The 15,479-nt window shown below is 42.9% G+C and overlaps 1 protein-coding gene across 6 annotated transcripts in view; it reads right to left on the bottom strand.

Moving 5' to 3' along the window:
• The window catches only part of OTUD7A (OTU deubiquitinase 7A), a 548,435-nt gene that overhangs the window by 71,150 nt on the left and 461,806 nt on the right, over positions 1 to 15,479 (bottom strand). For all 6 annotated transcript variants that reach the window (XM_033921034.1, XM_033921035.1, XM_033921037.1 and 3 more), the window contains 2 exons: positions 12,146 to 12,273; positions 1,762 to 1,911 (listed from right to left, as the gene is read on the bottom strand). In XM_033921034.1, coding sequence (XP_033776925.1) covers positions 1,762 to 1,911; positions 12,146 to 12,273 — 278 coding nt within the window. The remainder of the gene's footprint in view (positions 1 to 1,761; positions 1,912 to 12,145; positions 12,274 to 15,479) is intronic.

Here is a 15,479-nt window from a genome sequence, read left to right as displayed (position 1 = left end):
ATTAAGCCTTAGTAATCAAGACCATTATTTGTTTGATTGCTAATAAAAATATTTGCTGGATTTTACTAAACAGCGCTGGAGGTTTTTTAGTGTGGGCCAGCGAGGTAAATGCTCCAACACTCTTCGGAATTCAAATTGCATTACAGCATTTACCTCACCAGTTTACTCTAAAAACCTTTAATGTTGTTTAGTAAAAGGAGCCCTTAAGTTTTGCTATATATAATTTGTATCTTCCTTTTCCCTTAACTTGGGCTAAATTAGTACATATTTTTATTCTTAATTATCTTGAATTACTGATTTGCAGTAATTGTTTTGGCAATGTTGTTAAATTGTTTCTTTGATGTACATGCAAAAATGCAATTAAAATAAAATACTTGTGATTATAGACACTGCCCGAGGGCCGCATGAGTCAGGGCCCTTAAGGGTTCTGCCTTTTAGGCTTTCTTAAGAACGTATTTCTCTTCCCCCTGATCTAGTTTTTGGGTGGAGTAGGTGGGGAGGGATAGAGTAAGGGTAGAGACAGTGTGTGTGTGTGTGTGTGGGGGGGGGGGGGGTTTGGGGAGATTTGCTATGAACAACTTTGCTGATTTTCTGCTCTCTAGAGCACTAGCCTGTTTGTTACATCAACTACTACATTCTACTTGAGTTCAAGTGTTTGTTCGATTAATATTGGCTGAATGACATCAGTGAGAATTGTCTTCCTCTCTTCACAGGGAGTAGTGGGTTTCTGGCGGTAGAGGGAGGGTTAAGGGGGGAGAAAATGAAAATGCTAAATTTGCTGAACCTTTGCTTCTATGGATTCTGCTATGTCATAAACAACAAAAAGATTTGAACATAAAATAAAACACTTGTTATACTAGCCCCCCCTAGCACTAAAAATTGCATGCACAATTTTGGTTGCATACCTAAATTCCATTAGCAGTTTAACTGCACAACAAGCTGATTGGTGCAGATAATTGGCATTTTAGCAAGTAATTAAAATCAATTACAGTTATGTGTCTAAATTTTTTACATGTGAGGCAAAAAAGGGGGCTTGGAAATGGGCAGATTGGGGTTGTTACTTTACATTATGTGCATAATTACAGAATAAAGGCCTCCGCACCTAAAGTTAGGCAGAGGTATTTGCATCGTTTTCATTGGTGCAAATGGGCATACCTAAATGTAGTCATGGTTTCCAGGTGCAAGCGCTATTCTATAAACTGCGCCTAACTTTAAGTGCATCTTATAGAATAGCGCTTTTTTTCAGCACCAATTTTTTGGGGCACCATATGTAGTATTTAACCCTAAATCTCACTCATAAATGTGGGCACCTAGGAAATAAAATGGCACTATTTGCTTAACTCTAATTAACATGTTAGTAAATAAGGCCCACGAGTTGAAGCTGAGTTTTCATTCATTTTTCCACCATCAGTGTTCAGTTATTTTTCTGCAGTTTCCGATCTCCTCCTCATAACAAATATCCAGGCCTATGAAACCACTCCCCTTCTCTGAAATCCAAAGATCTACCAGTGGAGCTGGCCACAACCTCTCTGAGCAAATATTTCATATGTTTCCAGAGTTTTGCTCATGCTCCATTTTGCTAACTCTGTTCAGTACAAAGAGAGGTATCTAACCATGGGTGTCATCCTAGGTGGTGGTTCTTCTTCAACTAATACTGGAATGCACAGAGATAGTGCCAATTTAAAATGTTGCTGCTACTTTTAAACCGAGATGACCAAGGAGTGATTTTCCTCATACAACTGCCGTACATTGTCAACGTACCTTGTTCTCTCTGTTGATCTTTTTGTTCCATAGATACAAGAGCAGAGAAGTGAGCTTGATCATATGCCAGAACTAAAGGTGAGCAGTGACATCTGTTGGGCAGAACTTCTAAAGGCAAGTAAATACCTCCAAATGGAATAGGTGCAAATGCTATGAAAAGAAAAAAACAAAACACTTTCTAAGATAGCAGTATAAATTCATATATAGGATACATTTCGAATTCGGACAAAAACCAAATCCAACAAATCTGCAGTGAAGATGCAGTGGAACGAAGGCCCCCCAAAAAAACTGCAGACAGATGTACAAGATGCAGGCAAAGTTTATTAAAACAAACAATTTGTTGTGTACAAATAGACCACTTTTTACAGAATATGGGACCCAACACGGTCCGTGTTTTGATCAACACATCTTCAGGGATCCCATAAAATGGTGGTATCAAACAACACACAACAAATTTGCCTGATCTGTATGCTGTGTATTTGGACGATGTACACAACAAATTGTTACATCTGTCTGAAGGTTTTTTTTGTCTTTATTCCACATACATAGGATACAAACACCACTTCCATATGGCCACTGGAATACTTTTATGCCCAAGTCACATTTGAATCATAACTTCTTGACTAAGTTTCATTTTTCTTAGAAACATGACGGCAGATTAAAAAAAAAGATAAATCAAGTGAAATGCAGAGGATGTGGGTAAAAGAAGAGGTGCCGGGGATAGCCTTTGAAAAAGAAAATGATACTATCAACCTCACGGGTGTAGTCTACAGGCCTCTGATTCAAACACAAGAACTGTACAGGGTTCATCAATGAGGGAATGAAGGGAGACATAACACTGGGTGACTTGAACTATACTGGCCATGGATTGGAGTATCCCATCTGCAAATCTAGAGAGAAGCAGAAAGATCATGGATGTCGTAAAAGGAGCTTTGTTATGGCAAATGGTAGCAGAAACTACCGAGGGAGCATTGATGCTGGATTTAGTTCTCACAAAGTGCATCCAATGTCTAGGTGGGTGCCCATTTGAGCAGCAGTGATCATCCCAAGATATGGTTTGATAAACAAGCTAAGGCAGAAACCGGTCACACAAAACTCACCGTGCCGTTAACGATGGTCGCTAAACCGGTTCTAGCTGGTTTATTGTGCCAGTATTTTACCTCCTGATTCTCAGAAAAGAGACAAGGTGACATAATACAGATGTTTTAATACTTCAAAGGTTTTGCTCATATGAGCTCTGACTGGAGAAAAAAAGAAAGAAAGAAGACCTGCATGCTCCTATGAACAAACAAATTCTTTTTTTCAAAGATGGGGAAGATAGAGGGCATAAAATGAAAATGCACGGTGGTAAGCTTCAAAGCAAAACCAGCAAAAAGGTGGTGGAGGTGGTTGGGACAAAAAAGTGACAGAATTCATAAAGTTGTGGGATAAATATAGAGGACCCTTGTTGAGTAAGAGGTTAAAATCAAGGGAGAAAAAAATGATATAAAGGGATGTAACCTGCATGAAGAGGCACGTATGATCCTGAACAAAAGCATAGAGAAGGTAACCTGTATGTTCTGCAAAGGGCAGGTATGACACCTTGCTGAGCACACTAGATAGATCATGCTATCTGCCATCTTATATGTTACTACTTAAAACCAGCAAAGAAGAGAAAAGAAGTTTAACCCATCGTTTGGCAAGACCTATCAAAGCAATCTGGACACTAAGGGGCCAATATTCAGACCAAGGGAGATAGCTGGGCTGATTCCGGCAGTTGACGTTGAGCCCAGATCAATGCAGGGCCATTTCTGGAAACAACATTGAATATCCGGTTTGTTTTTGGCTGCTATAAACTTAGCCAGTTAAACTGACATTCAGCGTTGGCCGGCTAAGTTTATAGTGGCCAAATATAGATCAGCTATTTACACGACTGATTTGGCCACTAAACGTAGCTGGCTAGCGCTTTAAATTTCACAGATTGCAGGTTATCCACTAAGTAATAATATTCAGCGGCCATATCGCGCTGCATATTAGTGCTTGGCCAGTTAAATAGAATGGAAAATTAGGCAGTAAGCCGCTAAAGGATATGTTTGTGTCATCCAGTTGGCCTGATATAGAACTTTTTATGGGAGGGAGAAGTGGGAAGGGGAGGATGGATGGGGGTGGAGGGTACGCACATGTTTTGCAATCGAGTGAGAGAGGATTAGGTGCAGCAATTATATGTAGTTTCGTGGGAATGAAGTGGAAGTGGGTGAATTGGGGTAGTTGTTCATCAACATGCTTTGTGTTATACTGGATGTGAACAGATCATTTGATTCAAGCAGTGTCACGGCTGTTAAACTGTTAATGGGAGCAAGCTATTCTTGCATCTAGGTTTCACTAGACATTTCAGGAAACTACACTTCTCCCTCCGTAGTCGCGGTTTCAGCAATCGTGGTTTCGATTATTCGCGTTTTTTTTTAGCTTGCTGGCTCCTCCCCTCAAATTACATCAGCTTGCATAGAGAAATCGCTGATTCTGAGCGTTTACAGAGAAAATCGCCAATTCCCAGCACTTTCTTTGCCCTGTTTTGCCTCTCCTTCAGGAACAGATCAGGTCTCCCGCCATGTTATTCGCGGTTTCACCATATTCACGATGGTTTTTAATAGAAAACAACGAATAACATATGAAAAAGTTATTCACTGTCGAATAACATATAAAAAAGTATTCACTGTCGCGGGTCTATTAATCCCCTATCACAGCAAATACGGAGGGAGAAGTGTACCGTATTTTCACGTAGATAACGCGCACCCGTGTAAAACGCGCACACGGGTATAGCGCGCGGGAACCCAAAATATATGTTAAAAAAAATTTGTATACCGCGCATGCTGCCCCGCCTCTCCCGTCGCAGCCCGACTCTCCTTTCGCCCGCCCCGACTCTCCTCTGGCCACCCCGACTCTTCTTTCGCTCGCCCCGACTCTCCTCTCCCCCTTGAAGTCCCGTCCCCACCCTGAAAGCCTGATGCCCCCCCCGACGTCCGATTCACCCCCCCGCAGGACCGCTCGCACCCCCACCCCGAAGGACCGCTCGCACGCACCCGCACCCCCATTCCGAAGGTCCGCTCACACGCACTCCCACCCGCACCCCCACCCTGAAGGACCGCTTGCACCCCCACAGCCTCCCGACCCCCCCCCATCATGTAGAAGCTCCTACCGGTGTCCTGCTGCTTCCTCTTGGCGGTCCTGGCCCTTCTGTGAGCCCTGCGCCTGTGCTGCTTCCTCTTCCGGCGGTCCCGCCCTTTGGGGCGGGACCGCCGGAAAAGGAAGCAGCGCAGGCGCAGGGCTCACAGAAGGTCCGGGACCGCCAAGAGGAAGCAGCAGGACACCGGTAGGAGCTTCTACATGATGGGGGGGAGGTCGGGAGGCTGTGGGGGTGCAAGCGGTCCTTCAGGGTGGGGGTGCGGGTGGGAGTGCGTGTGAGCGGACCTTCGGAATGGGGGTGCGGGTGCGTGCGAGCGGTCCTTCGGGGTGGGGGTGCGAGCGGTCCTGCGGGGTGGGGGTGCGAGCGGTCCTGCGGGGGGGGGGGGGGGGGAATCGGACGTCGGGGGGGAACTATGTAAAAAAAAATTGTACAACGTGCAAGGTTATGCACGGTTTGTAAAATCGTGTATAACACGCGCGTTATATGTGTGAAAATACGGTAATGCTAAAAATCGATGCAATGCAAGACAAAAAAAAAACAACAATGGATAATGTGGTAAAGGTGCGAGGTGTCATTGTTAGGCTGAAGGGAAGCGGAGAGAAGTGAAAATTCTCAGGAGGTATTTGCACATGAAACCGCAAGTACATCCCGTGGGCTGGAATAGTGGGAATGTGGATACAGGCCTAGAAAAGCTGAGAAAGAACTACATTTTTGCCTAGTCACTCCCTCAACCCTTCACCAGCATTAATAAGTAAACCTATATGAAGATATATTGCAACACATTGTATGTAAAACTATATTGTAACACTGTGAATGTAAACTTTAACCCATTTTGTGCTCTTTGGGGAGGACGGGATACAAACAAATAAACAGGCTTCCATCGAATTGAGGGAGGCAAGGAATTCCCCTGGCACCATTGCCACTATGACTAACCACACGGTCTACTTGCAGAAGAGTGACACTTTCAGTGCACCATTGACCGACTTGAAATCCACAATTGGCCTTCAGTCATCTGAGCCTTTTTTTGGCACGATGAAGTATACGGAGTATCTGCCTGAGCCTGATTCTTTGTCCAGAACTGGCTCTATAGCACGAAGATCCAGAAGCCTGTGCACTGTTGTCTGGACTGTGAGGGCTCTTTCCAGCTGGCTGACCGGAGAATCTACAAAAAGGTCCGAAAAGGGGGAGGGGGGGCATAGAACTTGATTTTGCAACTTTCTCGAACAACTTCTAGGACCCAACATTCTGAGCCCAGACCAACCAACAGGCCGACAGCCTGCTCCCTATCTGAGAGGGGTTTGCTCCTGTCCTGGTATCATTGTGCTTTCTTGGATGCTGGAAAAAGGCAAGAGCAGGGGCAAGAGTTTTGTTGTCTCTTGCCCCTGCAAAACCTCTGCCGTGACCTTGAAAGGACCTCTGTGTTGCTTGATTTCCCACATAAGGATGGAATATTTGAGAGCCTCAAAAATTCCCACATCCTGGATCCTAAGCTTTCTGGGGTTTGCTATCTGACAAGGCCTTAGGGTGATGGTTCATGACACTGCCCATCAGGTCATCCAGGCCCTTGCAAAATAGCATTTGCCCTGAAAAGGAAGCCTGCTCAGTGTGGCTTTAGAAGCTGAATTTCCTGCCCATTGTCTGATCCACAGCATCCACCAGGTGGAGATAGCATTGGCAGACACCTTGCTCATGACTCTGATGAAGTCATACAGAGTATCTGCTATATAATTCACCCCAGATAGGATCATTTGGAGGTCTTCATCTTTCTCCAAGGCTGGAAATTGAGACAGTCGGTGTGGCAAGCACATTCCACAAAGGAAGCCACAACTGTTGCCTTAATCCCTAGGGCCAAAGTTACAAATTTACGGTTCCGAGTATCCTTTAACATCACATTTCTTTCACTAGGCAAGGAGGTTCATTTCGTGACCTGCACCACCAGCAAATCCACCTTCAGTTGAACAAACAGTTGCTGGAAATCCGGAGCCATATGGTAAAGCTTGGACATAGTCTTAGCCACTCACAGGGACCCCTCTGGGAACTCCAGTGATATGTGACCACCTTGGCGATGTTCAGATGTGAGGGAAAGAAAGCAGTAAGAGTAACTGAAATGCTCATAATTGAGCACTTAAACGAGGGGTCTGGAGGAACTTACAGCTTCAATTCTTGCAGCGAGGCAGAAATAATGCCCGAATGCAGAAGCTTTAAACAGGCTTCCCCCCTGGTCCAGGGCCACTACTCCTTCTGGACCACTGTTCTTGTGCAGAGAACCAGACTCTGCCATATAAACTGGATCCTGGGACAATAATGGCATGGAATCGGACTTTCCATCCTCCCAGACTCAGACTAAATATGAGCTCTGTGTCCTCATCTGGTTGGGGCAAATGCTGAGGGGAGATCTCCTGCACCCCTGAAGACCCTCAGCAGTTCAAATAGGCATTCCATATAAGGCTCACAAAATCTTTTGTGAAGCCTTGTCTCGAGGACCCCTTGCAGGGAACTCCTGCAGGTCCTCCTGGGCTCCACAGCAGCCACACATAAGCTTAGCCAATGCATCTCCAGAGGGATCTGGAAAGGTTCTCTTCCCTTGGGATCAAACATCCTGTGGATCCCTAGCCCTGGAGGACTCAAAGGAGGATGAGCCCAAGGCTTCCACTCCTCCCCCGCATGCTCCACCACTCACAGAACATGGACACTCTTCGGCCATCCATCTAGTACAATCCTGGCATGATACATGGGTAGGAATGCCTGAGGAGTCCATCCCTATTGATTTTAAGTAAAATTGAGGGGTTCTGAAGCAGATGAAGGCTTTAGAAAAAAAGTTTAAAATCCAAGATAGCCACTGCCAGCAAAATTGCACCAAAAATGGCCCATCGGGGCCTTCCCCTGTGAGGAAAGGATTTTTAGAGGTGGAGGACCTTAGTTATGAATACAGAAACCTTCAAAGTCCACTTTTGGAGACCCCGCTCGATTTTCCTCATAGGCTATATACCCTTACTCTAGGCTATATATCCTTACTCACCATGCGATGTGCCTGCCTGCTTCAGCTTAGGAGTGCAGCTGGGACAAATAGAGAGGAACTCTGCCTCAGAGATATGTGGAATAAATGTGGTCTTCTAGCTGTCAGTCAGACCAAGCCTTAACCCCCAGAAAACATCAAGCTGCAAAGGGAGAGGGGATCATGCAGCCTGCCCATTATTAATCCTGGCCAGCTGGGAAGGAACCAAACAGCCGGCGCTCAAGCTCCTGGTAAATCAGGGATGTGAGCAGCTAAGTAAGGGATGGTCCCTAATCTCCAAATGCAAAAGCAGGCTGGCCTGCTAGGTGTCCCCAGGGGCTGATCCTGCTAGGAGCAGACATTCGCAGCATGAGTTTGTGTATTCGCCCAGGCAGAGGTCCCAACAAGTGGGAACTCTGGGCACCAAGCTTCTGATCAAACACTTAGAAAAAAAAATACCCCCAAATAATAAAACTGCAGAGCACAGCAGAAACACTTCTGAGCAACTTGCTTGCAGGAAACTGAGTGGACAGGAGCAGCTGCCTAGGAAGTATGCGAAGTTCTGCGGGTTCAGATACATAATCCTAAGGTTCAGGACTACTAGACACATTGCACTAAACGGTGGTCTCAAACTCAAACCCTTTGCAGGGCCAAAAAATAGTTAATATCTTATTAAAGAAATGACTATTTTGCATGAGGTAAAACTCTTTATAGTTTATAAATCTTTCCTTTTGGCTGTCTTACTAATATAGCTAAAGAGACATATGATCAAGAAACTGTTTTATTTTACTTTTGTGATTATGATAAACATTCTGAGGGCCTCAAAATAGTACCTGGCGGGCCGCTTGTATTCCCCGGGCCGTGAATTTGAGACTACTGCACCAGAACAACGAATTAAGAGTATAGTGAATCCAGTAGGGATCCAAGATGGCAACAGCATAGGTTAGCTGTGCGTTTGCTCCACTGAGTTTCCTCCTAGCATTCAATTTTCAGCGGTGCAATTACATTTCCTACCTGAGAAATGTCGAAGAGGAGAGGGAGAAGCTTCACTGGAGGACGTATCAGCTGCTGGGGCTGGTTCAGCCCAGTCAGAACAGCAACGGGAAGACTTGCCAGTGGGTGAGCCAAAACCTTTACACTTACAATTTCCCCAACTTCATAAGCCCCAAGAAGTAACTTCGGACGCCCTGTGGGACTTGGTGGCTAATATACCTAAAACTATAGCTACTCAATTTCAGCAGATGGAAGTTCGACTTAAGGAGCATGATAGAGATTTCTCTGACTTGAGAAAAATAACTTGTGATTTTAAAATCACAAGTGGAAAATCAGCAACAGGACATTAAATCTTCAAAATTAATACAGGAGACACTAATTAAGGCTAACACAAATTTAAGAAGAAAACTTGAATCACTTGATAATTTTTCAAGAAGAATTAATTTCCCTAGGATTGTTACAACAACTCCTAAGGAAATGTTGAATCGTTACTTAACCAAAATATTGGAAATACTTGAGTCCTCTATACCTCCACTCATACAGGTTTATTATCTTCCTGCTAAGGACCAAAAGAAATTACAAGAAGTGATTCAAGATCCACTGGATGTATCAGCCTTATTAGAGATTTCTGATAGGGAAGAAGTCATTCTGGCTACCATGCTTCTTTCAGTCACTCTTGCTTTAGATAAAACATGGCTTTTGAAACTATACATATACTTTAAAAATAAGAACAAGGAGTTCTTAGATTTGAAAGTTCAAATGTTTCCTGACTTGGCCAGCGACACACAGAAGCGTAGGAAAGAATTTATTTTGTTAAGACCTGGTATTACATCTTTGGGCGCTACCTTTTTTCTTCGACACCCTTGTAAATGTATAATTCATTATAAATCACATAAATTTGTTTTCTTTGAGCCCTCACAACTGACAACATTTCTGTCTCTGTCGAGGCTGGAGAATGCTCAATGAAGGATGGATGACTGCCCTTAGCACAGATCAACCTATAACTGGTTTTTGCTTAATATTAAATTGCTTTAAATCAGTTTAAATTTAATTTTGGATCCTATATGAGGACTTGAGCTGGATTTAAGTTAGGAATTTTTTTCTATGAATTTGTATAATCTTTGTTTCTTTTATCCCTTGAATCTTGCTTTCTGTACAAGTAAAATTTTGATTATGCATATTTGAAAATTTATAAATAAATTAAAAAAAAGAGTATAATAATAAAAAAATTGTGGAAGAAGTTGAAATAGCACTTAATGAAAAGTAAAAGTAGCAAGGCCACTGGTCCAGATAAATGTTTTTTTTTCTAAAAGACAGGGCAAAGTCTGAAGTAATCTCCCATTGGATTTACTTCATGGTACAATCTTTGACAAAGAAGAAAAGGTCTTTTATTATGTCTGTGTGATATAAACGGAATACAGGGGAGACTTTTACTGGAACTTAGTTTAAGGTGCCAGGTTTGATTGATAGTATTGCTGAATTGCACCAATATTGGCATTTAGATTTATGTTCCAGAATGTTGTCTTTGGTCTTCACAGCAGATGCTTACAGTGCACGCATCATAAAGCTTTTGACTTCTCCAGGATAAACTCTTAAATCTTATTACCTCTAATTTTGAAAAAGAACTAGAAGCCTTTTTGTAATCGTTTTTTTTGCGTATGGAGTTTGAAGGAGGTGTATTGTATGTGGTGATGCATGTCCTCAAATTATAAACAAGATACGAGTACTCTGAAATAACATTAAAATATTAATCATTGGCAACAAAAGTAAAGGTCTGTTCATTAATGCACCTTCAGGCTAAGAAACTCACATTATGTTCACTGTCATGTATGTAACATCGCTGTAAATGTACAGTCTCTTCATCTGTTAACCGCATTGAACTTCCAAGGTATTGCGGTATACAAGAATAAAGTTGCTATTATTATTATTACCATAAAATATATTTGTGAGGCATTAAAAGGGCAATTCTATATAAGGGTGCTAATTGCAGCCTATTCCTAGTACTTTCCTTTATAGAACACTAGTATAACCAGGTATATATGTGCATAGGTGCTGAGCTGTGAGAACTTGGCTGGTGTAAGTTAGTAACTAAAGCCCTGATTCTATAAAGTCCGCTTAAAGTTAGGCACCAATATCAGTGCCTAACTTAACTGAACAACAGGCTTAATCAGTGTTGACAATGGCATTCACCACCTCACGAAAGGCTTTAATTGGACTTAATTGAAAGTTAGGTGCCTAATTTGAAAATCTCAATTCTATAAAACATAGGCGCCTAGCCCAAAGTGCCTACACTGAAAGTGGGCTTGGTTAGGGGTGGATCATGGGTGTGTTTTCAAATTAAGAGCCTCTTTATGAATTAGGTGCTGTTAGGCTTTGATATCAGTGCCTAACTTTAGGTGAAAAAAAACCCTGGCTTAAATTGGGGACACCTAAATGTCAGGATAATGAGCACCACCTAAGCAAGGTTAGGTGATGCTAAGCATGATTCTATAATGGGTGCCTAAGTTTTATAGAATCAGAGCCTAAGTGCTGCAGTATCTGTGCAATATATGTAAGTTTGAGCCCAGCCCATGCTCCACTCATAGGTTTACCCTCCTCTAAAAACAACTGTTATTTAATTAAGTGGGTATTTATAGAAAACTGTTGAGGTGGAATTTTGGTACTTAAATGTTGGTACGCACATACAATTGCTATTTATCTATACATTTACATAGACAATTAGCATGTAAACTTTAGTGTCCATATTACAGAATTGCCCCTTAAAAACCAGGAAATGTTTTTCTCATTGATCATTACTGCTTAACATTATAATATCTTAAAGTGCTTTATCCAAAATCTGTTCTTTTACAAAGTAAAACCTCTTCCGGTACTTTACGTTTGCGCTATAGACTATAGTTTATCAAAAAATAATGCATGTGAATAAAATTTTAAATGCAGAAAAAAATGGAGAATGTTTATTTAGTCCAGTTAAAACTATCCCCCTCTTCTACGAAACTGCGCTAGCAGGTTTTAGTGCAGAGAGCTGCGCTGAATGGCCCGAACTGCTCCCAACGCTCATTGAGCTCCTATGAGCATCGGGAGCAGCGCAGCTCTCTGCGCTAAAAACCGCTAGTGCAGTTTCATAGAAGAGGGGGGTATATGTTGATATCATACCATAAGATGAAAGTTTTGACACCATCAAGGAAACCGCAGTTAATAAGATATATAATTGCATTAGCAGGCAAAAATCTTACCTTCTCCCCCTGAGTCTCTTAACATTGTATCTGCCACAACTACTATTGGTCTTCTTAATATATGAGCTAAGACGAAGACATGAAACTCTTCCAAGCTTTCATATACTGGATCTTCAGAATTGTCGACTCTGAAGAAGAGCACATATCATCATGATTTAGTCAATCCAAGAAAGGTTCTGTATACTGTTATTCAATGGAAAGCAAAGGTGGAGCATTTGCAACTTTTACAAAGCTTGAGGACAGCATCTTGTATGTAAAATGTGGCAGAAAGGGCTTTAGTAAAAAAAAAAAAACAAAAAACAAACAAACCTGTGGAGAGATCAGATTATACTACTGAGGAGATTAATCCAGGCTAGAAAATTATGGAGGCAATTATAAGAAGCTGTTCCAGGATGTAAAGCATTTCACATGCATAAACTGTTTTTTTTTTTTAATGGCACACTCAATATTATGTGATCAACATGTATAGCAATCCTGGGGCTATAGTTTGGATGGAGTAGAGGTGGAGCTGCGATGTACGCACCTAATTTACCCCCACCCCCCATTTCTACAAAACCATATCAGCTTGTACAGGACCATTTTTAAAGCTATTTATACATATAAATTGGCCCTCTTAAAACTCCCTTTCAATATGGTTCGAAGCATATGCATTGTAAAAAAATTCATGCTTATAGCTGCATTTGGAGGAAGTCTTCTCAGGAGCATGTTTTGGTTGGGAGAGAAAAAGAGTGCACTTAGTTTGCATGATCATGTACATTGTTTTTCAGGAAAAAGGCTCCTGCAGAAACCCCCCCCCCAAAAAAAAAAACAAAACCCCAAAAATCCCCTGGTACCGATATTTGAGGGTGCTTTGTATACACCGCAGGTATAAAAGTAAAAAGTATTTGAATGTTTTCTCTGCATATTCCCGTGGGGTGAAAACTAGCTATGGACTTTGTTTCAAAATGAACATTAAGGGGTCAATTCAACAAATGGGTGTCCTGAATGCAGGTGGCGGTAGGTGTTCTACCTCCGTCTAGCAGTCGATCGGGACGCATGTTTGTAGAAAACATTCTCTTGAGAAAGGATGCCTACACTGTAGGCATTTGTCAAAGGTCTAGGGAGATGCATAGGGAAACTTTGGGGATTGGCATGGTGTTGTGATACCAAAAATATCCTATATACAGGAGCGAGAGAAAACAATCTCAATACAAAATCCAATAACTTTCTTGCTCTTAATTTCAAAATTCAAATTTGTGCCAATTGATTATTGAAAGGTTCTGTTGCATCAAAACTCCTTAAGATAATAAAACATAAAGGGAGAGCCTCAGATCCCCGTGAGTGAAAGAAAATTGCCTCCGCACTGGAAAGGGACAAGGTCTTCACCGGCTCATCCCCCTCCTACCTACAGTGAGACACTTCTAATGGATCAAACTTTCTCAAATTGTGTCAAAATTACTTAGCTGTAGGAGGAGCAATTGACTTGGTGATCTTAAAGTCTCTGTGTCTCTGCCAGTCCTCGCCGACAGATGTCAGGCTAGCTGCCGTTTCGCTAACAAGCTGCGTCAGGGCTCCGGACAGCATCTATAAGAAAAAAATCAAAAAGTAGCAGAGATCCTATTTAGGCACAAGAAACTTATCAATAATGCAGTAGCTTACAGTAGCGTTCTAAGTCACACGCTTGCTAGAGCAGAGAGCACCCCAGGTGAAACTGCTGACTTTTTTATGCTCATCTGACGTCATCACGTTGTGTGTCCTCTCAGCTGATGATCCTAAGCCGAGACGCGCTGACATAGATCTAAACAACTGAGCCTCAGGGGTATGGAAACTTCCTAGAATCACTGGTACTTAGAAAAATATCTGCCACTCAATCTTTTGATTCAGACCCTCCGGATCTTCTGTGTGTAGATGGAAGATCCACTCTTGTTCCCTTTTCTGTAACATCAATTTCCTGTCACCCCCTCTTGATATCGGTGGTACGTGATCAAGGATGAAACATCTAAAATCCCTACGGTGCTCACTCATCCTGACCCTGAAGGGTCTCGATGTCTGGCCAATGTAAAGTTTAGGGCAGGGACATAAAATCCCGTACACCACATAGGAAGTGTCACAAGAGGTGTTAAAATGGAGCCAATAAAATTTAAATCAAAAGATTGAGTGACAGATATTTTTCTAAGTACCAGCGATTCTAGGAAGTTTCCATACCCCTGAGGCTCAGTTGTTTAGATCTATGTCAGCGCGTCTCGGCTTAGGATCATCAGCTGAGAGGACACACAACGTGATGACGTCAGATGAGCATAAAAAAGTCAGCAGTTTCACCTGGGGTGCTCTCTGCTCTAGCAAGCGTGTGACTTAGAACGCTACTGTAAGCTACTGCATTATTGATAAGTTTCTTATGTCCTAAATAGGATCTCTGCTACTTTTTGATTTTTTTCTTATAGACGCTGTCCGGAGCCCTGACGCAGCTTGTTAGCGAAACGGCAGCTAGCCTGATGTCCGTCGGCGAGGACTGGCAGAGACACAGAGACTTTAAGATCGCCAAGTCAATTGCTCCTCCTACAGCTAAGTAATTTTGACACAATTTGAGAAAATTTGATCCATTAGAAGTGTCTCACTGTAGGTAGGAGGGGGATGAGCCGGTGAAGACCTTGTCCCTATCCAGTGCGGAAGCAATTTTCTTTCACGCACGGGGATCTGAGGATCTCCCTTTATGTTTTATTATCTTAAGGAGTTTTGATGCAACAGAACCTTTCAATAATCAATTGGCACAAATTTGAATTTTGAAATTAACAGCGAGAAAGTTATTGGATTTTAGATTGGCATGGTGTTGCTCAGAAATGGCCTTGGACAAGTTTAAGCGTCCCTAGAGCTGCGACAGACACCTGAAATGTATGCCTGCAAAATGCTGGCCTACGTTTCAGATCTAAAAAGTAGACATGGCTGGCTGAGTTGATCGCAGCATGGGAATCCCCAATCAGCAGAGCTGGCAGGACTCCCTGATACCACGGCTTTGGGGAGTCCTGCCAGCTCAGCTGATCGGGTGGAAAATACCCCAGCTGAGCCGGCTGCAGCAGATGACCTCTTTCACACCCAACCCCTAACATCCGCGATCAGCAAGAGGGATGCTCATTCCCTCCTAACACCCCTTGATCCCCTGACACCCCCCCATATCCAATCGACAGGAGGGATGCACACTTTCTCCTAACGCACCCGACACTCCCACCCCCCACATCCAATCGGCAGGAGGGATGCCCACTCCCTCCTGTCCAACAACTGCGGACAAGCCCCCGAGATCAGCTGATGGTAGGGGATCCCTTGGCAAAGATAGGCGGCTGAGCCGCCTGTCTTTGCGATC

The sequence above is a fragment of the Geotrypetes seraphini genome, chromosome 14 (genome assembly GCF_902459505.1).
Source record: "Geotrypetes seraphini chromosome 14, aGeoSer1.1, whole genome shotgun sequence".
NCBI lineage: Eukaryota > Metazoa > Chordata > Amphibia > Gymnophiona > Dermophiidae > Geotrypetes > Geotrypetes seraphini.
This window is presented reverse-complemented; position numbering and strand designations above follow the sequence as displayed.